Genomic DNA, 22,402 nt, shown 5'->3' with positions numbered 1-22,402 from the left:
TAATCAAGGACTACTCATACCTACTGGTGTGATTTGAAGTCTCTGAGGATGAAGAGATTGTGGATATTCACAACCAATACATTTTCTTGGCTAAGAGAAAAACTGAACGAAGTTTACTATATAGCTACATTTTCAGTGTAGGGAAATATTGACAGAAACAAATAATGATATGATGCCCAGATAAATTGTCAAAAAGGAGAAAGATTTTAGCTAAAAAACATCGATGTTCATGAAAGTTACATAGAACTCCATGTGGCAACCAGTTTTTCCTAAGCTGTGACATTTTTGGTGGTGGATAAAGATGAGACATTTATCTCATAGTGTAGTAATTTTTCATCAGGAATTTCTCTCTCTCTCTCTGTTTTTGTTGGGGCAATTGGAGTTAAGTAACTTGCTCAGAGTCACACAGCTAGGAAGTGTTATAATTGTATAAATTGGCATATACAAGTTGTTGTCTGTGTATACCTGTTTTGAACTCAGGTCCTCCTGACTTCAGGGCTGGTGCTCTATTCACTGCACCACCTAGCTGCCCCCATCAGGAATTTCTCTAAACTAGATTTGTCACTGTCAAAAAGTGAAATGAAAAAAATGAAAAACACAAACAAAAGATGGATAGTCTATTCTTGACCCAAGATGTTCTTTAATAAAAGACTTTGCTTTTTACTTATCCCCAGAGACTGGTGGGGAACAATTCATCAAAACCATTTATTATTTCTAATGAACACTTTTTTCCTCAGAATCTAAGCAAAAGAGACTGCCTACTAGTTATGCAAAGACTGTTTGAACCAGAAAACAAGTCAGAAATATACATTTCAAGTGAAAAAGACTCAGTCTACTGTTACAGAACAATTAGTGCAAATTAGGGAGAAGCCTAAAACCAGAGGAAGTGCCTTTCCTACCTAGAGCTTTAGTTATAGAGACACCCACGGTAAAAAGGATGCCACACAATTAGTAACTCCACATTTAGGACACCCTACTCCCTGATCTCATTTAAGGATATAGGACTATAGCTCTGAAATCACTATAATCAACCTATACCATAAAATATAATTATCCCTTATACATCATGACTTTCCCCATTATGGTTTTCATATGTCATAGGCCAGCATAAGAAATTAAATGGGAATTTTGGGGGAGTTTTGTGAAGGACACGTGAAAGCCAACAGATGACACAAAAAAAGTTTAAAAACTCAGAAATATATGTAGATGTTACATATTAACCCAAATTTTATTAAACTGTAAACATCCCATAAAAAAAAGAAAAAAATTCAGACTTCTCTAGTATGAAGGGAGCATCAAAAAATTTTATGTGGATTTTCCAGATTTCAGGGGTGACATACTTCTAATCCCTACAACATGGAAGGAATAATTGTAGTTTAATTATAGAAGCAGATAGGTCATCAGGTCTCAGAAGAGCAGGGCTTAATCTACTCACACGGGAAACCGGAGAAGTGATTATAAATCTATCTAAATGACAGTACTGATATAAGATGTGCCTTATATATAATTACATATGTTCATTGTTGCACTTGGCAATTACTGCATATTTGTACACCACAGATATATTTGCCTGTTAGCTACATATAATTGTGCATATTGGCATATGATACAAGTTGTTGTCTATGTATAAGCTGTTATTATGAATGTTATTGCATTGCTTTGTTTTCTTAATTATAATATATGGTTTTTTGGGGGGGATGCATGACCTTCATGTAATTTGGAACTGAAATCACTAAAGATTAACTGTATAGAATTTGGGACTATGGACAATATACCCAATTCAGGCATTTTTAGTTATGTCCCATTTAGTTTAGTTTATTTAGTATCTTATTTAGGTCACTCTGATTACTCTTTGTGACCCATTTGGAGTTTTCTTGATGCAGATTTTGGAGTGGTCTGCCATTTCTTTCTCCAGTTCATTTTATAGATGAGGTGACTGAGACAAATAGGATTAAGTGACTTGCTAGTCCCATAGTTAGTAAGTTCTGAGGGAGGACTTGAACTCAAGGAGATGAGACTTCCTGATTCTAAGCTATATAGCTTAGAATCGGTGCCGCCTAACTGCCCTACTTGGTCAGTTTGAAACCTAGTTGGTTAATTTTCTGGGAACAGTAAATGTTTAACTGGGGGGGAAAACATAAAGGAATTGGCCCTTGTAAATTCAGGGCCTAATTATAGAAAACATTGTACAAATGTGACTATTTGAGGTAATCCCTTATGAGGTAGGACAAGTACTTTAAGTGAACTGCAAAGGGAGAAACGACAGAAGGCTCAATGATTTGATCATACCTTCCTGGATGACTTTTAAAAGTCAGGTCAGTCAGTTCAGGCTAAAATTAGATCGAGGGAGGGCAGCTCCTGACAAGACAGTTTACAGATCTGGATAAGGGGAAGCCTTGACAAATTACATACAGCTTCCACATAATCAGAGGCAGCTGCCACAAAGAAAATCCCAGAACTTTGGGATTTTGAGGTTTTGAGGGTCAAGTGGGTGTAAGGAGGATAGAACAGTTGAGTTTGACTTTTAAAAAAATGTTTATTTTGTGTTTATAAACAGTGTTAACTATAGACCTTTGCTAGTCTGGGTGTACTTATTGGGAATACCATTGAGAAGAGACAATTGAGGAAGGAGATAGAGGTTTTCCAGAATATTATTTCCAGCTAGAGGGCTTGGAGTTTTGTTTTATTTTTAAAACAACTAAAAGCTTATTGATTGATTGACTCAATAGAATTAAAGATCTTTGACATGATTTCTCAAAGCAATTTATATTTCTGTCATTCAATTGTGTTTTACTCTTTGTGACGTTGTTTAGGGTTTTCTCAAACAAAGATACTGGAGTATTTTGTGATTTCCTTTTCTAGCTCATTTTACAGATAAAGAAACTGAGGCAAACCTCAGATTAAATGAGTTTCCCAGAAGCCCACTCATAGTAGGTATCTGAGATTGTACTTGAATTTAAATCTTCCTGACTCTTGGACAAATACTTTATCCACTTTGCTACCTAACTGCCTATTCATACTAGGAAATCTATCTAAGCAATGAGTCAGTAGTAACATGAGGGTGAAGCAAAAAGGTGTAGTTGAAACAAACCTACTCACCATCCTATCCTACTACAGATAGATATATAACTGAATGAGGACAAGGCAAAGTTATTTTTATCTTCTTTGCTTTTTACCATGCAATATCCTAGAGAAATGAAAGTATAAGCATAAGGAGGGGATAGTAAATAGAGTCAGGTAAGACTTACATACAAGGTCATTTCCACTATTTTCTTTGAACAGTGGAGCCTATGAAGAAAACAGCTCAACTCACCTTCATGGGCTGTGTATTCACTATCCACAATCCTGGCCAAGCCAAAGTCAGCAATCTTGCAGCACAGATTCTCAGACACCAAGACGTTGGCTGCCCTCAAGTCTCGGTGGATTGAATTCCTTTGCTCGATGTAAGCCATTCCTTCTGCAATCTAAGAGAACATGATGGAACATTTGTTAGTTCCAAGTCCCTCCTCTGACTACTACACACATTAGTGGATCAATGGGTCCTCTGGTTCTGAATCTCACAAAAGGGAACGTGGCAGCAGCTTTCCATCTTCATTTCTTTCCATAGTTAGGAATCTACTCTGTGTGTGTGTGTGTGTGTGTGTGTGTGTGTAAAACTCTCTCTGTCTCTGTCTCTTTCTTTTGTCGGTTTTTCCCCCTCTCTTTCCTTCTCTGCCTTTCTCTTAGTCTTATTCTCTCTCTTGTTCTGTCTCTGACTATCTTTCTCTCTATGTCTCTCCCTTTCTTTCTGTCTTTGTTATACTCTCTCTCTCTCTCTCTCTCTCTCTCTCTCTCTCTCTCTCTCTCTCTCTCTCTCTCTCTCTCTCTCTCTCTTCTCTCTCTCTCTCTCATGACTTCATAAACAACTTCTTATACTACTAAGAACGTCAACATCTTTCCAGTTATCTAAGCTTAACGTTTAATTTCATATTGTATTACCTGACATCTAGAGGAGGAGGTGGAGAGAAGGAGGGGAAAATTTGGAACACAAGCCTATGCAAGGATCAATGTTGAAAAATTATCTGTGCATATGTTTTGAAAAATAAAAAGCTTTAATTAAAAAAAAAACCAGCCATACTTAACTCTTCTCTTTCACCCCCATAGCTGTTGCCAAATCTTGTCAGTTTTTACCTTTGTAACATTAATATCACACTCTTTTCTCTCTAACACTGTCACCACTTGATACAGATCTTCATCACCTCAACCTTGGACTACTGTAACAGCCTACTGGTTGGTCTTCCTGACTCATGTTTCTTCTCATTCCAGTAATCCTCTGCTCATTGATTAAATAACCTTTCTAAGGCACAGTTATGATTTTAAAAAATCATATATAGCTCTTTATGACCTAAACCCCACCCTAACTTTCCAGTCTTCTTATATCTATATCCCACTCCACCTCAATACCTCTAGCAATCCAGTGACACTGGCCTCCTTCCTTGTTGTTCTTTGTAAAAGGCACTCTAGCACCTGGCACATAGTAGATGCTCAGTAAATGTTGCTGACTCTATCTCAAGATGAACATTTTTATTGGAGGTTCCCCATGCTTAGAAATCTCTCCTTCCTAGATTCCTTATATGTGAATTGTGTGACATTCACTGACTCCATCTTGCAACTCAGTTCTAGTTATAGTTAAGTTTCTTTTCCTTTTTTTCCAATTCCTGACTTGTGTTAAAACTTTATTCAATTATAGGAATTGTATGAAAATTGTGTTACATTGTTTGAACTTAGCCCTGTGTAGCTGGGCTCTCTCTCCCTGCTGCTTAGAAATTCTCAGCTAAGGGCTTAGATTATGCTGACCAGAAACCCAGTCAAATACAAAGATTGATACAAAAAGATATAATTAAAAATCTCAAGCCACCCATATATTTTTTCTGAAAACTGTTCCTATATTAGTTAATCAGTTATTATTTCCATGTTCCTTTGATTGAATATAGATAATTGGGGATGTGGGAAACTTCTTTTTTTTTTTTTTTTAAATTTCAGGGAATTATACTCATTAACTCTCCCCCTCCCAACTTGGAAAGTCCCTAATGTTTCCTTCAATTAAAAATCAAATTACCAATATATCCTGATTGTTTCATTTAATTAGTTGGTCTCATTTGAGTAATTGTTTTTAAATGCACAAAAATGTTTCCCTTTTTATTTGGGGTCCAATGCCAAAGCTGAAGATGCTTGATCTTGATTTTTTATGCAATTGGTAAGTGTTACTTAAATCTACGCTCCCAAGCACAAATTTTTGTTTCTTCAGTCATCAAGCACTGACTACATTTAGCTTGTTAAGTCCCAGATAAAAACCCACTTTCCACAAGAAAGTCTTTCCTGCTTCCCATTAACTCTAGTTCTTTCCATCTAGTGAATTTCTCCAATTTATCTTGTATATATGTTTGTGTATAGTTTGCATATTTTCTTCCCATTAGATTATGAACTCTTTGAGGAGCTGTATTTTTTCTTTCTATTATTTTCAGCATTTGGTATAGTAAAGAATAAAATGGGTAGGGGAGACATCAAGTGCTTTTTTCAAAAATTAGTCAGTGAAAAAGAAGAGAGAAGTAAAATGGTAACTAGGTGGAATAGAAAGATCAAAGACAGGGATTTTTTTTTTGAACTGGGAAGGACTGACCATATTTATAGTAAATGAGAGATTGAAGATATATAGGAGGATGGCTGCTGGATAGTACAGGTATAATGGATACAGATGGAGGAGTAAACCTTGACAAGGAAAAAATATATATTTCTCTTCAATTCCTGGCTCTGAAACAGAATGAAGGTAAAGTTAGAGAAACATTTGGAGTCAGAGATGAACAAATTTCATTTATTCTTCTTTTTCACTGTCCAAATCTTTGTAATAACACTTGATTTTTCTACTATTCATTTGTTTCTACTCAAGCCTTCAATCTGGGTACTTATTTTACCACAGGGCATTTCTCTAGTGTCAAGTCTCTTTGCGCCTCTAAATGCTTGCCCTGGATATGTTTGGGATGTGTTTTATTCTGGCTACCAGAACTATTGCTTACCAACTATTTATTTTTATAGAAAAATATGCTCTAGTGTAGCTCTCTTCAACAATTCAGACCAGTTCCAATGATCTTGTGATGAAGAGAGTCATTTACACCCAAAGAGAGGACTGTGGGAACTAAGTGTGGTTTACAACATAGCATTTTCACTCTTTTTGTTGTTTGTTTGCATTTTATTTTCTTTCTCATTTTTTTCCTGTTTGATTTGATTTTTCTTGTGCAACAAGATAATTGTATGCATAATATGTATGCATGTATTGGATTTAACATATATTTTTACCATGTTTAATATATATTGGACATATATTGGAAATGGGAGGAAAATTGGAACATGAGGTTTTGCAAAGGTTAATGTTGAAAAATTATCCATATATATGTTTTGAAAATAAAAAGCTTTAAAAAATATGTTCTAGGTTTCAGATAGCTGACTTAGAAACCTGGTTTGCTACAAAAAGTTTTATGTAAATTAAGAGTTGACTATATAGTTCAGAAGTCTTACATAAGTCAATATATTTGTACTATTTATAAAGCTATTTATATTTTAATATAAATTATACCAGCAAATAATTTGAAAGAAAATAATCAAACTTAACCACTTTTAGGTTTCATCTCTTTTAAAATGATTCCTCCAGACCTGAAATAATACTTTGGGCAAATTAAAATTAGTGGGTCATTAAGACTGATTTTTAAATTAATATTATTTGAAGCATTGCTAAGGATCAATCTTTTGATATAAAATATTTTAGAAACTTTTTTTTCTCCTTTCAGGAGCTAGAGAAAGGGAAGCTATAAGAAGCTACAAGGAGATGAGAGATTAGAACCACAGGTAGAGGCAGTCACTACACAGAAAGGCATCAGGACTGTAGAATCCAAGTAAGAAGAATGGTAGAAAAGAACCTGGGTTGTTGAAAGTCCCACATTTTCTCCCTGCCCTTCATCTCCCACACCTTTTAAGCCTTAATGTTAGGCTGAAACCTTTTCCTTTTGTCTGGAAGGGAATGGTATTTTTTATTTTTCTCTGTTTATAATTTTTAATTTGTCTTCATACATAATGGTGATTACTATCTGTTGTTAATAGGAGTTGTATTTGACAGTATTATTGGGAAGAAAAAATTAAGTGAGAAAATATTCTCAGACAAGAGAAAGAGATAAAAGTAGTTCTAGTACTGAGGTATTTTGCCAGAAATACTGTTTTTGACTGGGGGCTTAGCTAATAAAAACATAATGAGAACAAGAGATTTCATGGAACTACTTCCCAGGATATAAAAGGAGTATCCATCTGGGTATTGATACAATATTAGGACAAGGGACAGATAAGAATGATCAAACCACTCTGATTATCCCATATATTCCTTAATACTGCTATATTTTTAGAAAAGTAATTCTTAACACTATTTCTTGTATGAAAAGCATAGATATATAGATTCTTTCCCCAACATCAATTTTAGATGACCACTTACAATTTTACAAATAGTTTTGTGAAAATTTTGGTCTTAAAGAGTAAACATGGTAAAAGAGGCTATGGATATAGAATATTTTAATGTCACTCCATAAGTTTGTTGTTGGTAGTGGTAGGTTTCATAACTGTTATTCTGTTAAAAGAAAGAGTTTAAGCACCTAGCACAATGCCATAGTAGGTATGCAATAAATGCTTGTTGATTATTTAAAGAGAAATAACTGGTAAGGAAAAATAAAAATGAGGCATCAATAAAACTTTTAAAAACAAAAATATGGCCATTTCTTTAATGATCCTGATAAAAAATATCATTTTCAAAGCTATATAATGTGAATTATGTGGCAATGATACATAACCACTGAGAAATAACACTATTTCTATGGGAAAATCCATCTTATAATTAATAATTCTGAGAACTGTGTATTTCAATGAACAAGAAATGTCAGTTTAGGTTTCTCTATATACATCTCTTTGGAATTTAATGATTCTTCTTCCTCCTTTTCCTATTCTTTCAAATATGCCTTTTGGGCCTTTCAGAGGAGAAAAAGAAGGAATGAACAAGGAAGAACAGGGGGAGAGAAACTCTCTGGATCACTTCACTCAACAAATTTAGGCTTTAGAAAGATATGACCCTAAGTCAAGACCTACTATGCTCAGGGATGAGTAAGAGAAAATGATGAATTACAGTTTCTACCTCAAGGAACTTATACACTAAAAGGGCACATAAATATGCTCCCCCCAAAAAATCCCACAGTTTATCTCCTTAACATAACCACAATTAGGAGAGAGACAGAGATAATGAACATGGGAAAGAAAGGTGGGAGTTTTCACTTTTTTAGAAGTAAAGGGAAAAGATGAAAACCAGAGTAGCACTTTTTCTGTTCTGTCTACAAATTTCCAAAACTGGGACTGCAAAATCTGTGTGTTCTTGTCTTTACATCTTTTGACCAAGAAGTACAATAACCATGGTCTGTAAGAACTCAAGATTTGGAGAATGGCTCCAGGGAAAGAAAGTACCTCTATGTGGAAAGTTTCCTGATTAATCTAATTATTTAGCAGAATGGATTGTGAGCCTTGAAGAGAGGAAGACATAGGGTCAACTCCTGCTTCTAATATTTACTGGGAGTGTACACTTTGGCAAAATCTTAATTTCTCAGGACTTTAGATTACTTATTTATATTCTATGATATAGAGAAAGTGCTGCCTGCATTGATAGAAGCAATTTTTTCTCTTGGGATTTTCCAAACAATGAAGTCACAGGGCCAGTCCTTATCCCCCTACCCAGGGCTTAGTTATTTCTTAAGGAATTCAAGTGTTATTAACACTCTCAAAACTTTAGCACTTTAGCACTTAGGACAAATCCCTATTCAAAGCATACTAATTGTGGTTATAGTAGTTAGGTTAGGTTCCCTCAGAGTATTTTATGGAGATAGATTGTGGACATTTTTTTTTTTTTTTGCATATTTATCTTATGTGCTCTTTAGTATATAAGTTCCTTAAAGGTAGAAACTGTCATTCTTCATTTTCTCACCCTCATCCCTGAGCATAGAATCTTGATCATAGTAGGACTTGCCCATTAATATATGTTGTAATTAATTTGGAATATATCTTCAGGGGAAGTCTAACTTTGGTAATTAGGGTGATCCAGATAAATCAACAAGAGAAAATTTCAAGTGAATAGTCATGGAGGTAGGAGGTGAATATAATTCCACAGAAATGAATGAAGGAAAGAGTTTCAAAGAGATGAAGGCCAATAGTGTCAAATTCTAAGGAGAGGTTGAAAAAAAAGAGGACGGTGGAAAAAAAAATTGACTCTGACAATTAGGTAGGGACATTTATGATACTGATGATCACCTGGGAGATAATTTAATTTAGTCAAGTTACTTTATTTTTATTTTATTTTTTTCTATTTTGCTGAGGCAATTGGGGCTAAGTGACTTGCCCTGGGTCACACAGCCAGGAAGTATTTAATATCTGAGGTCAAATTTGAACTCAGGTCCTCTTGACTTCAGGGCTGGTGTGCTATCCACTACACCAACTAGATGCCCCTAGTCCTGTTATTTTGCTGATAAGGAAACTGAAGTTTGAAAGGGAGAAGTATTATTCAACATTACACAAGTGGCTAAAAATCTCTAAATTATGTCACTGCTCTGATAATATCTTTTAACCTCATATTCTACATTGTATTAGATAACCTTTGGAGTCCTTTTCAACTATCAGAACCTTAGATTTTCTTTCTATTTCACATAGGAAATCACTTATTAGAGAAACTGAGAGAGGCAAAAAGGCAGTGAGTCATATCACTACTATTTCATCAATAAGCCAGGATTAGAATTTTTGATCATTATCACTGGTGCAGATTACCTTCATTCAATAAAGTTGTTGGGTTTTTTAAAATTTGATTTAAATTTGATTCCTGCCCAATCATTTTATTCATTCATTCAGCAATTATGTTGACTACAACATGTATTAAACCCTATGCTACAACCACATTGTATAAATATATTTTCATGCTTTTTGCCTTTAGATTGGCTCCATAATTTTCAAAGAGATAGAATGTGGTTTGGACAAATTTGCCCTTAGCATTAATTTTCTGAAATTAGTTTTATCAGCACTAACTCTATTCTGTGTTCTGTGCTCACTTCAGCGGAAAAAAAGAGAAGACATGACATCAGTTCCTGTCCTGATACTAATAACAGATAATATTCCATGCCATGAAAGTGGGTTGGGGGTCATGTGGTAAGTTGGAGGTGGGGGAAGATAAAAGGGGTTAGCTTTCTTTCTATAAATGGATGTGTGGTTATGTTTTTGTATGTATCACAGGCTGACCACAGGCCAAACACCCACACTTCATGACTGTCAAATGTGTTTTCCTGCCAGTTACAGGGAGGGGATTTGATCTGTCAATCTTTGACTCCCCATTTAACAATTCCAGTGAAATAAATTTTCCCTTTCTTCCCTTCTCCTCCCTGGGAGGGTAAATTCTGAATAAGATTTCCATTAGCTTTGGTATTACAATGCCCAGGGCAAAATAGGTTGATCTCTTCAAATTATAGAAATAAATAAATTTAAAACTGGATTATTTTCTGTCTGTGGATGAAGTCTGAATGTTTCATAGCTGTTGAAAATAATTTCTATTCAAATGTTAGGAAGGTCTACAACACTAAATTACCACTGGGTTCTTGGAAATTGAATAACTTTTTCATTTTAGGAACTATCATGAGATAGTAGCATAATGAATATATCTGGTTCCCAGTACAGAAAGAGACAGACTCACAAATGACACATGCTGGTTGTGTAACTATTGAAATAGCATAAGCTCTTAGTTCCCCAGGCAGTCTCTGAGACTAAATATTGCAGAGCAGCTTGCTAACCTGTTTTGGTAGGATTTTTTCTCCCTCTCTGGGAGCTCTCTATGCCAAGGAAATCAGAGGGCTATCTTAAAGAGAGATGCATGGAGGATGTAATCAAGGAAGGCATACTTCGGTAATCAGTGAAGAACTTCCTGGTAGATGATGACTAAAGATGTTATCAGAAAGATTTATGACTAGAAAAAGAGATGAGTCTGGAAGATAGAAAGATACTAGGAAAAGAAATGAGTGAGAAGGTAGGGAGAAGGATAATAAATGGTTAGTTTGTATAGTAGAATAGTATCCATGTGTATTCATAGCATGTTGGGTGGATTAGCCCTCCTCTGGAGAGTAGAAGGAATACAAGGACAATAGTCACAGAGATTATGAGAGGTGTTGGTTGGTTGATGTTATCTTTCATTTTTGAAGAGTATCAAAATATCGCTGTGTTAAAGTGGAGTTACAGTATGTCCAACTATGACTGATTAGACCAAAATGATCACGGAATGCTCTGCCAGAGATTGGACATGAATAGTCCATATGAACATTTGGGGTGGCTTCTCTAATTTTGTGCATCTCAAGTTTCCTTTGGGCTAATTAAATTCTCCTTTGCTCATAGAGCACAGAACCTTCTTTGATGGTGTGCTGGGCAATTCTGTGCCAGTATGTCCCATGTCATATGGTGAGAATGACTGCCTTAAATTGATTATAGACCATTGAAGAATTATCTTACATAGAACCTATTTAATCCTATATGTTAAGTGCATAGTTCCAACGTGTTGTTTTTCTGATCAAGAAGATGCTATTGCTCCCCATTTACTTTAGATTAAGGTAAACTCTCTTCTGTTGAGCATTTGAATCTCTGCAAAATCTGACTCCAGTTGATTCTTTCAAACTTATTAACATCGCATCAATCAATAAGTACCTATTAACTACCTACTATGTGTTAAGCACATAGTAAGAGCTGGAGAGAGACAAAAAAGAAATAGTTTCTGACTGGAAGAATATATCTTAGCAAGGAGACAACATTTATATAAATAAGTGTATACAAAATTTACTCAAGAAAAATACAAAGTAGGGGCAGATAGACAGCATACTGGATAGAGCACCAGCCCTATCTTCTTAACCTAAGCTAACCTAACCTTAAGAAGACCTGAGCCTCAGACACTTAATACTTCCTAGCTGTGTGACTCTGGGCAAGTCACTTAACCCCAATTGCCTCTCAAAAGAAAGAAAAAAAGAAAATTACAAGGTAATGATGTGGGACATTAGCAATTGGAGAGAGAAAGAAAGGCTTCATGTGGAAAGAAGTAGTATTTAAACAATTTTGAAGGAAACAATGGATTCTATGAGATTTTTTCAAATATAAGAGACACTCTTTGGTATTGTTACTTGTGTGTAAAATTCCATGTCCCTCCTCTGGCTCTACCTGGAATTGTCTTCCTCCTAACTACTTCAGGGAACTCCTAAATCTCTAGAAGATTCAGTTCAAGAGCCACTTTTTATGGTTTCTTTAGATGTTACTATCTTGTATCTGATGAATTCACTATGTTTCTATTTTGTTTGTTTATATGTAAACTCCCTAGCAAAATGTAGGGTAGAAATTATTTCCCATTTGTTTTATAATCTTAGTAACTGGCAGAATTCCTGGTACATAGTAGATTATTAATAAAAGCTTCTTGACATATTGAGTAATACCCATCCTCATTCTACTCCAAGAAAATGCCAGTTTGGGTATTTCTGATTTTATATGATTCTCTCCAATCTTCAGTATAACAATCCAATGCCCTTTCTACTGAATCGGTATCAATCTTTGAACTCTCAGATTTTGTCTCCACTGAGTGACCTTGTAACAAAATGGAACACAACCAGCATGTGTCAAATGTGAATCTGGATTTTCCTGTATTAGAGGCCAGATGCCTCCATTATGCTACTATATTATGATAGTTCCTAAAATGTAAAAGTTACTTTATTTCCAAGAAACCTAATGGTGATTCAGTGTGAGAACCATCAAAACATTTAAGTTTGAATTTCATTTGAATTTCAATAGTTAGATTTCATCTTTGAACAGAAAATAAGAGAGCTTTTAATACCTGTATCTAATTATGGGTCCTTGGTAAATGGTTATTTACCTTTTTTTTTTGAGGAAAAGATCAAATGAGAGAATGTGTTTTATACAACCCATATCAAATTGCTTACCATTTTATGGAGGGAAAGGAAAAGGAGGGAGAAAAATTTGGAGCTTATTTTTATAAATTAGTGTTAAAATTATTTTTACATATAATTAGAAAACTAAAACTATTTTTTAAATGAAAGGATATATGTTAAAGTATTCTGAGAATGGTAAGCACTGAACAAATGACATGAGATCATTGTTATTGTTACTAGTTAATCCTTGGATCACACACTTGGGCCATTATGTCAATCAGTCTTGATAATGACAGCTTGCAACCTTCTTCTGTCTTTAGGAAATCCAATAAGGACCCTAATGAGAAAGAAATTAAAATATTATTTCAGAACAATTATCTGACATCTGCTTTTATCAACTTTGCTCAACTAGATTCTCTCAGAGCAAGCTGTTCCTAGAAATAAAGCAGCCAAATAAACTCTTCTAGGTCATTCAGGAAAAAGAGAGTAGTTTGTTAAGTGATAATAAATGTAACCCTCCCAACATATCTAACATGCCTTGGCAGTATGCTCTATGCCCAATGAGTTGCTTTTTACTCTTAAGATATGTTTAGAAGTAGGCTGGCTGCATGAAATAAGTTTTAAAATACTTTTCTTTTTTTCTTATTCAGGCTCTCCTAATCTGGACCATTCCATTCTAAGAGCCTGGTGCTTCAGAATAGAATCCGTGGCATGATGATGTCTCAAGAGTAATGGGCATAACAGCATTTCTGAGCATAGATACCATGGAGACAAGAATGATGCTCTCTCCTCTTCTCTTTCCTCCCTTCTTCCATCTGTTTTATCTTTCTCTCCTTCCTTCTCCTTTTTTTCTTTTCATATTCCCTATCATCTTACCCCTTCTTTCTTCCTCTTTTTCCATCTTAATTCCCCTTTTTTCTCCCCTTTTCTCTCCTTTCCACCTCTCATCCTCTCTTCTTCCATATTTTTCCCCTTTTCCTTTTCTTTTCTTTTCCTATTTCTCTTCACTCTTCTCCTCTGCTCTTCCTCATTTTCTCTTCCTTTGTCTTTCTCCCTTCTTTTTTCATGTTCTTCCCTTTTCTCTTCTTTCTACTCCTTATCTTACCTCTTCCCATTCTTTCTCCTCCTCTTCCCTTCCTTCATTTTCTTTTTCCTCTTCTTCCTTTCTATACCTTTCCTTTTTCTCCTCTCATCTTCTCTTCTCTTTCCTCTTTTCCTTGTGAGCACCAATAGGATATGAAGCTTGTCTTCCTAAATTCATAAGGAGAATAGCCTTCACAAGTAACACTTACTCTATCTTTCCCATCACCTTTTATCTCTTAGAGATGCCATAAATTGATCACTTGCTTCAACTCATTGTTCAGGTTTTATCTCTTAGAGATCTTCCCAGCAAGCACTCAATCAATACTGAGTGAAGTTCACTGACTAACCTCTTACTAGCCTGCATTCTCCATATTTATACCACCTACAGCCCTTTTGTACCCCTAGCCTCAATCACATGGTCTAAGCTTTGTCACCTTTGGCCATGTACTCTGTGACAATATAGATGGGTTCCTGGGTTACCACTGCATAGAGACGGACCAGTTTGTCATGCTGGAGGGTTTTCATCAGATTGGCCTCAGCAAGGAAGGCCTCAGGAGACATGCTGCCTTCCTTCAGGGTCTTGATGGCCACCTTTATGTTGTTTTTATAATAACCTATGCCAAGGGGAGGAATAAGGAATCCATTAAGGATACAGATGTTCTAACTGAAAGCAAATCTGTGTCACCATGAGACAACATTTGGTAATGGAAACAGTATTTAGATAAATATCAGAAAACTTAGTTTTTAATCCTAACTATGTCATTTACTATCTCCATTTTACATATGAATAAATTGAGATTCAAAAAGTTAATTATCTGAAAGTTTCTCATGTGGAAGAGAGATTGTTTCATTTAGTGTCAATTAGCAGAACAAGAGGCAACAGAAGTTGGGAAGAGGGAAAATTTAAGCTTGATATATATATATATATATATATATATATATATATATATAAAACAAAAACAAATAAAAAAAACCAACTTGTTAACAATTAGAGGGCCCAAAAGACAGGCAGTGAGCTGCCTCTCAGTGGCAGTCTTTAAGCAGGGGATGGAAGATTACTTATAGGCATGTTGTGGCACAAATTCTTTTTTGGGTACTGGACTAAATGGTCCCTAAAAGTGCCTTCATACTCTAAAATTCTATAATGCATTTCAGATTCAAAGCAAGGAATTCAGAAGAATTTTGCAGTCATTCAATCAACCAGAAATAAGAATTTATTAAGCAAATTTATTTGTTTATTCTTTCATTCACTCAGGTCAAATTAATAAGCAACTTTTTGGTAGGATAGGGGGAGAAGAAATTAGGGTTAAGTCACTTGTTCAGGTTCACACAGCTAGTAAATATCTGAAGTCATATTTGAATTAGGGTATGCAGGTCCTCTTGACTCCAGGACTGATATTCTATTTCCCTACATAACAGTCTTAATAAACATTTTAAGTGCTTGCTATATGTCAGGCATTGTGCTAAACACTGGGAATAAAAATAAAGGCAAAATGCAAAGAAGAGGCAGTTCCTTTCCTCAAGGAACTAAAATAATGATGGAAGACAAAGTAAAATGAAGGAAGAGGTTCATTAAGCCTTTATTATGAGCCTACCATAGGCCAAGCACTACTCTAGGCACCAAAGTACAGTCCCAAAGTTCATCTCCTCAAGAATCCATCCAAAAAGATTCAGAAAGAAGGTCTCCAAATAATTCAAGGAGAAGGTACTAGCATGGGGATCATCTAGAAATGTTCAGAAAGAAAGCTTCCAGATAACTTAAGGGAGAAAATATCAGACTACAGACCAGGATCCTATGGTTACTTTGCTATGTTCCTTTAGCCACACTATTTTCCTCTGTATCTCAGTTTCTTCTTCATTGAATGGAGATAAGTTAATCAATAAACATTTTATAAGCATCTACCTGTGCCAGGAACTATACTGGGGATGCAAAAGGAGGCATCAAAGAGTTTTCATTCTAATCTAATATCTCTACTGACTTATTTCAGTGTTATTTTAAGACCCCAAAAGAAAGCATGTATATAATAGCATGTGAGTAAATGCAAGGTATTGCTCCCCAGAAAAAGCCCTTCTTTCCTGTCTGTTTCATTTCCTCCCTCTCCATATCACACTTGAGGGAGCCCCTGAGGAGAATATACTTACCCATCCAGACTTCTCCAAACTGTCCAGAACCAAGTTTCCTCACCAATTTCAGTGATTGCCGAGGTACCTCCCATTCATCCTGGGCCCACTGTGTCTGAGGAGCCAGAATCACACAGGGCATAGTCAGCCTCTGGCATAAACCATCCTGTTTCTCTGTGTTTGTGATAAAAAGATGTAGATGGATCATCAAAGGAACCATGCTTCTCTCTCCTATTTGGAAAACCTTAGCCTCCCCACCTCCTGCCTGGTATTATTAAACTTTGCTCATTAACATTCCAGAAAAATATAGAAATGAGAGGATGGAGAAATCTGGCATTTGATATGTTCTCTTTTCCATATCTTCTGTTATTATTTGTGCTTGATTTGAATAAAGTGCCTTAACACTTCTCTTTCATATAATAGGTGTTTAACACAGTTCTTTTTCTTGTAGTTTTATGGATGTAGAAAACTTTCTGGTTAGGAAACCTCCTTCTACTAATGCAGGTTAGAGATAGACATTCTGCAACTTCAATTTAAATAGTTGTCCAGGATACTGAGAGGTCATTGACTTTGCCCATAGCTGATATATTCCAGAGACTGAACAGGTACCATTCTGACTGCAAGATGGGATCTCTATTATGCTAATCTGCAACAGACTAGCATAAGGTATACATTAATCCGTAATCTTCCAGTACATTTAGATTTACATTTTGCTCCCTTTAAAGCTGTCACATAGTGAGCCTGTAGGTGGCGGGCTTGAGATTGGTGAAGGCAATGGCCACCTATGTCATTAATAGTCATGGAAAAACACTTTGGTGAATTGGTATTTTCTGTAGAAACAATATTATAACCGAATAATTGGACTTTATAGGGGTCTTTGCAGGGGCATGCTGAAATCAGCTCTAATTGGCTTATAAAAGCTGATAAGGTGAGTTTTTATACTTCAAAATTACAAATATATCAAATTAAGGCTTGTTATTGCTTTGTTGATTGTCTAGATTTAAGAAAATGATGGAGAAAAAATGGTAATAATGTAGATTAATCTTGTGTACATTTTTTCTTCTAAAGAGCTACTTGTTAAACATTTACTAGTATACTCCTAAATATAACTGAGATTCAATTACAATGTATTAAAGATGTTATTGTGAAATAACTATCACATGATCACAGAGGAACTGAACAAGGCAATGTGAAAATAGGTGCAAGGAAGCACTCATCATATTATCAGAAATGATTTGTAAGCAAGAAATGGTATAAAAGACATCCTCTGTGAAATGTAATAATGGGAGGAAGTAGACCAGTTGGGCAGTAATAGCAAGGGGTGGGCACATGGATGGTCCTGATTTTGCATTGGTACCCATAAAATATTTTTTAAAATAGTTTTTTTTCAAGTGTCTTATCAAGTTGGATTTTTGATAACTTTCAATATTTCAATATAATTGATCTCTTTTGTAATCTTAGGCATTTAGAAATTATTATTCTGAGAAGAGGTCTATTGATTTAACCACATTAGGATTTAATTTTGTCAAGGTGGTTGATAGCATAAAAAGAATCCGTGGCTTCAAGGAAGATTTCCACCACAATGGATAGATCTTCTATGGAAAAATGAGACAAATGGGATTGGAGACTGGAAAATCTTTGATGGTTATGTACCATGTTCATATAGAAGAGATTATAAATCTCTCCAAAGAGTCTAAATATTGCTTGAGTACAATGTCAAATTAGATAGTGCCTATGTTCCTACTTAAACTATCACTGATGCTATGAGATATACAATGTCAGAGCTGGGAAGTAGCTTAAAGATCACCAAATCCAACTCCATCAGGTCCCAGCATGTCCCACAATACAATTATGAAAGTACACTAAGGCCAATTCTTTCTTAAGGAAAATATTAATGAATAATGTTATTGTCTGAAGTCCTTTGAGAATTATCTGAATGAAATAAATTTTGTATTTAATCACAATCCAAAGAGACTACCCAAGTTTAATTTTTTTTGTTCCATCTTTACCAAAGGTCCAACTAGTTTCTTTCTTTCTTTCTTTCTTTTTTTATTTTTTTATTAAAGTTTTTTATTTTCAAAACATACCCATGGGTAATTTTTCAACATTGACCCTTGCAAAGCCTTCTGTTCCAAATTATCCCCTCCTCTCCCCCACCCCTCCCCTAGATGGCACGTAGTCCTATACATATTAAATATGTTGAAATATATGTTAGATCCAATATATGTATACATATTCATATAATTATCTTGCTGAAAAAGAAAAATTGGCTCAAGAAGGGAAAAAAAAACTGGGAAAGAAAACAAAATGCAAGTAAACAACAACAGAAAGAGTGAGAATTCTATGCTGTGATCCATACGTAGGTCCCACAGTCCTCTATTTGGGTGTTATTGGCTCTCTTCATCACTGAACAATTGGAATTGGTTTGAATTATCTCATCATTGAAAAGAGTTACGTCCATCAGAATTGATCACAGTCTTGTTGTTGCCATGTTTAGTGAGCTCCTGGTTCTGCTCATTTCACTCAGCATCAGTTCATGTAAGCCTCTCCAGGCTTCTCTGAAATCATCTTGCTGGTCATTTCTTACAGAACAATAATATTCCATAACATTCATATATCATAACTTATTCAGCCATTCTCCAATTGATAGGCATTCATTTTCCCAGTTTCTTGCCACTACAAAAAGGGCTGCCACAAACATTTTTGCATATGTGGGTCCTTCTCCCTTTTGTATATAGACCCAGTAGAAATACTGCTGGATCAAAGGGTATGCACAGTTTGCTAGCTTTTTGAGCATTGTTCCAGATTACTCTCCAGAATGATTGGATCCATTCGCAGTTCCCCCAACATGTATCAGTGTCTCAGTTTTCCCACATCCTTCATCATTATCTGTCATCTTGGCCAATCTGAGAGGTGTGTAAGTGGTATCTCAAAGAGTTGTCTTAATTTGCATTTCTCTGATCAATAGCAATTTGGAGTACCTTTCCATATGACTACAAATACTAACTAATTCCTAGTAGAAAACTCTTAAAACCATAGGAAAATGAATTAATGTGATAACCACACTTGTTGTAGTAGGAATATCTTCTGATTCATCTAGTCAAGAAGAGTATATCTTTCTTCTGCCTTTGGCTCTCATAGACATAATAGTCTTAGGAAAATTATTCTTCAGGTCGTGTTGATAATTTATTTATTATTCTGTATATTAAAAACCCTAACTAATTTTGCATCTTGAAAAAATTTTGACTATGGATTGCTACCCTTGTTTCATGATTACTATACAATTGTATGTATGAATAATTATGACAAATTTTTGGAAACATTGACCTTTTTATTTCTTTCTCTGAGCTGCTTGGATTTATGTAATTTGTTTTTGACAGACTTGTAACAAATGAGCAGAATATGTGCAACTGAGCCCTGAGAGATGGAAGAGTAGAGAGGGGAAAGCCAATAAGTACCAGAACTGGGACTAGAATTCAGTTCTTCTTGTATTCAGCACATTGCCCACAGCCACCAATTATAAAGCCCAATCTTGTTTAATAAATCCTTCTACATAAGCACAAGTGATTTCTCTAGAAACAAATTTAGTATCCAGCTCTTACTAGAATAATGTTGAACCAAATCCTGTAGCGAAGGGAAGGTAATCCTTGGAGAGATATAATATCCTCCTTCATCTAGGGACCGGATCTTATAATGTTTGATCAGATCCCCTGTAGAGGTGGTGTCCTTCACAGACAGGGAAAAGGCACCTGGAGAATTAATTAACAAACACACATCAACTCAAGGAAATTAAGTATCTAGGTAAATGAAGTGGGGTTTGGGTTTCATTTAATTTACTTAGTGGGGCAGTTAGCCCAACGGTCCAGCAATCAGGAGGAGCTGAGTTCAAATCTAATCAGATATCTGACACTACCAGTGTGACTCTGGGCAAGTCATTTAATGTCTATTGCCTAGCAAAAAATAAAAGAAGAAGAAAAATTACATAGTGGATTTTTTCAAATACTGCTATTGTTTCAGCAATTATGTGAATACCTCAAAACTTTGCTCAAGGCAAAACCTCTAGCAAGGTTTTCCTATCTGACTAATTACCAAGTGTTGACATCCTTATCTTCTGAGCATTTATTCCTAGAAGGATTATAGATTTAGATCAGGAAGTTCTAGATTTAGAGCAAGATCATCTGATTTAACTTTCCTTTTTTGATGAGAGGAGAAAATAAAGCCCTAGAAAGGGCAGATGTCTTGCCCAGAGTCACACAACTATGGCAGAGCTTGGATTTGAAACCAAGTCTTCCTATTATAGTGCAGTCTTATACTTTTAAAGGGTTGCTCCAGGTATTATAGACATCCTGGGGGAGGGGGATGGGGAAATAGGAAAGAGGAGAGAGTGTGTTGTTCAAGACATTGCCACAACCAGGTCATTGACTAGAAGTAGGTTAAAAATGATCTTCTGCTTTAATTGTGTTATTAGAACTAAAGAATTTACCATTTTCAAATAATTCTGGATGGCCTTATATTATTTCAAATCATGTTGACATTTCATATATATACACACACACACATTTTTTTGGATTATAAGCTACTTGAGATCTGGGACCATGTTTTTGCCTTTTTCTGTGTCATACTCAGCATTGTGCCTAATACATAATAAGCACTTAACAAATGCTTCTTGACTGACACAGGCATTGCCTTAATAGAATTGGAAATATTGCATTCTCTTTTCCTTGGGTGGAGTAGGAAGAAGCCAGTTAATAAGGGGAAAGGAGAAAGGGAATGTGAATGTGGCTAAGAGTGAGCCTAATGGGGATGGCTCTAATTAAGGAAACCTGAGCTAGAGATGACAGGGAGAAAGCATGTAGCTCTGACCCAAACCATTCCCTGGCTTTGTATACCAGATTGGCTAATGACATGAAGGATCATGGAGTGCCAAAGCTGGGAAGTTGCCCTCTTTTTCAAAGGAGGAAACAGAGAATGATTTGAGTAAGACCTCAGTGTTAAGAGCTGAGCCACACCTAGGGTCCCTGTGGGTCTCTTGCTTCTCAATGCGGTGCTCTTTGCCTAGCCCTGATCAGAAGGGGTGCTTTGTCTTTACCTTTGTTTGTTTCACTCTCTCTAATAAGGAATGCACCAGTCTTGTTGACAGGGTCCAGGAGTCTCCTCTCAGCATCTCTCCGGCTAATTGTTTTGAAGAACCACCTGGGAAGAGAAGGGGAAGGGGAGGGCCCATCAAATGGTAGCATAGCCATCCAGGGCTCCTAGCAGAACATTAGCAATGTTCTCTTCCTATTGCAACTCATACTTTGGTGTTTCTCCCATAGCCATGTCCTAAATACCCCAAAGCAAAGGGGAATCTCTCCCCCCCCAAAGTCCTCACAACTCATGAGTCAATGCAATATTTTCTAGCCTCTTAAAATAATATCAGTTCTTGAAACTAGCTAAAATATAGTCTCATCTTGATTTAAGACAGATATTATAGGGGCAGCTAAGTGGCACAGTAGATAAAGCATCAGCCCTGAAGTCAGGAGGACCTGAGTTCAAATCTACCCTCAAACACTTAATACTTTCTAGCTGTGTGACCCTGGGCAAATCACTTAACCCCAATTGCCTCAGGAAAAGAAATTATATTAAAAAAGACAGATATTACATGTATAGGAACTTTGCCAATTTGAAGACACGTGAAAGAAGGGAATGGCCAGAGCTATGTGCTTGCCCTCTGAGTTGTGTTTGTATGTATCTATGTGTATAGCCATATATTTTGGCAGAATATATACATATAAATGTTGCTAAATTGAATTAAATCATTATTGCCCAGATTTAAAGTTCTGTCAACATCAACATTTAGTACTGTGACTGGCACAAGTAAGTACTTAATATATGCTGATTGATGATCCAACTTCTCCTACATCTGCAAATGTGCTATTTGAATGTTCTAATATCTGCAACAATCCAGAAGGATTTTGAATTAGAAGAGACTAGATAGAGGAAATTAGGGCCAGCTCAAATCCAGGTCTTCTTAACTTTAATTCTGCTCCTCTGTGTACTATATGCTACTATTCTAAAAGCAGCTAGGTGATGAAGTGAGTTGAGCACTGGACATGGAGTGAGGTAGACCTGAGTTCATTCTGGCCTCAGAGAGTTGTGTCTGAGCTGTATAAACTTGAACAAATCATTTAGTCCTCTTTGCCTTATTGTTT

The 22,402-nt window shown here is 35.8% G+C and overlaps 1 protein-coding gene across 2 annotated transcripts in view; it reads right to left on the bottom strand.

Annotated features, from left to right (window-relative positions):
• Positions 1-22,402, bottom strand: part of BLK (BLK proto-oncogene, Src family tyrosine kinase) — a 73,560-nt gene that overhangs the window by 5,193 nt on the left and 45,965 nt on the right. For both annotated transcript variants that reach the window (XM_074287923.1, XM_074287922.1), the window contains 6 exons: positions 21,301-21,404; positions 19,814-19,960; positions 16,233-16,385; positions 14,525-14,704; positions 13,268-13,344; positions 3,314-3,464 (listed from right to left, as the gene is read on the bottom strand). In XM_074287923.1, the coding sequence (XP_074144024.1) occupies positions 3,314-3,464; positions 13,268-13,344; positions 14,525-14,704; positions 16,233-16,385; positions 19,814-19,960; positions 21,301-21,404 (812 nt within the window). The remainder of the gene's footprint in view (positions 1-3,313; positions 3,465-13,267; positions 13,345-14,524; positions 14,705-16,232; positions 16,386-19,813; positions 19,961-21,300; positions 21,405-22,402) is intronic.

The sequence above is a fragment of the Sminthopsis crassicaudata genome, chromosome 2 (assembly GCF_048593235.1).
Source record: "Sminthopsis crassicaudata isolate SCR6 chromosome 2, ASM4859323v1, whole genome shotgun sequence".
NCBI lineage: Eukaryota > Metazoa > Chordata > Mammalia > Dasyuromorphia > Dasyuridae > Sminthopsis > Sminthopsis crassicaudata.
Note: the sequence above shows the minus strand (reverse complement) of the source record. Positions and strands in the feature narration are given on the sequence as shown.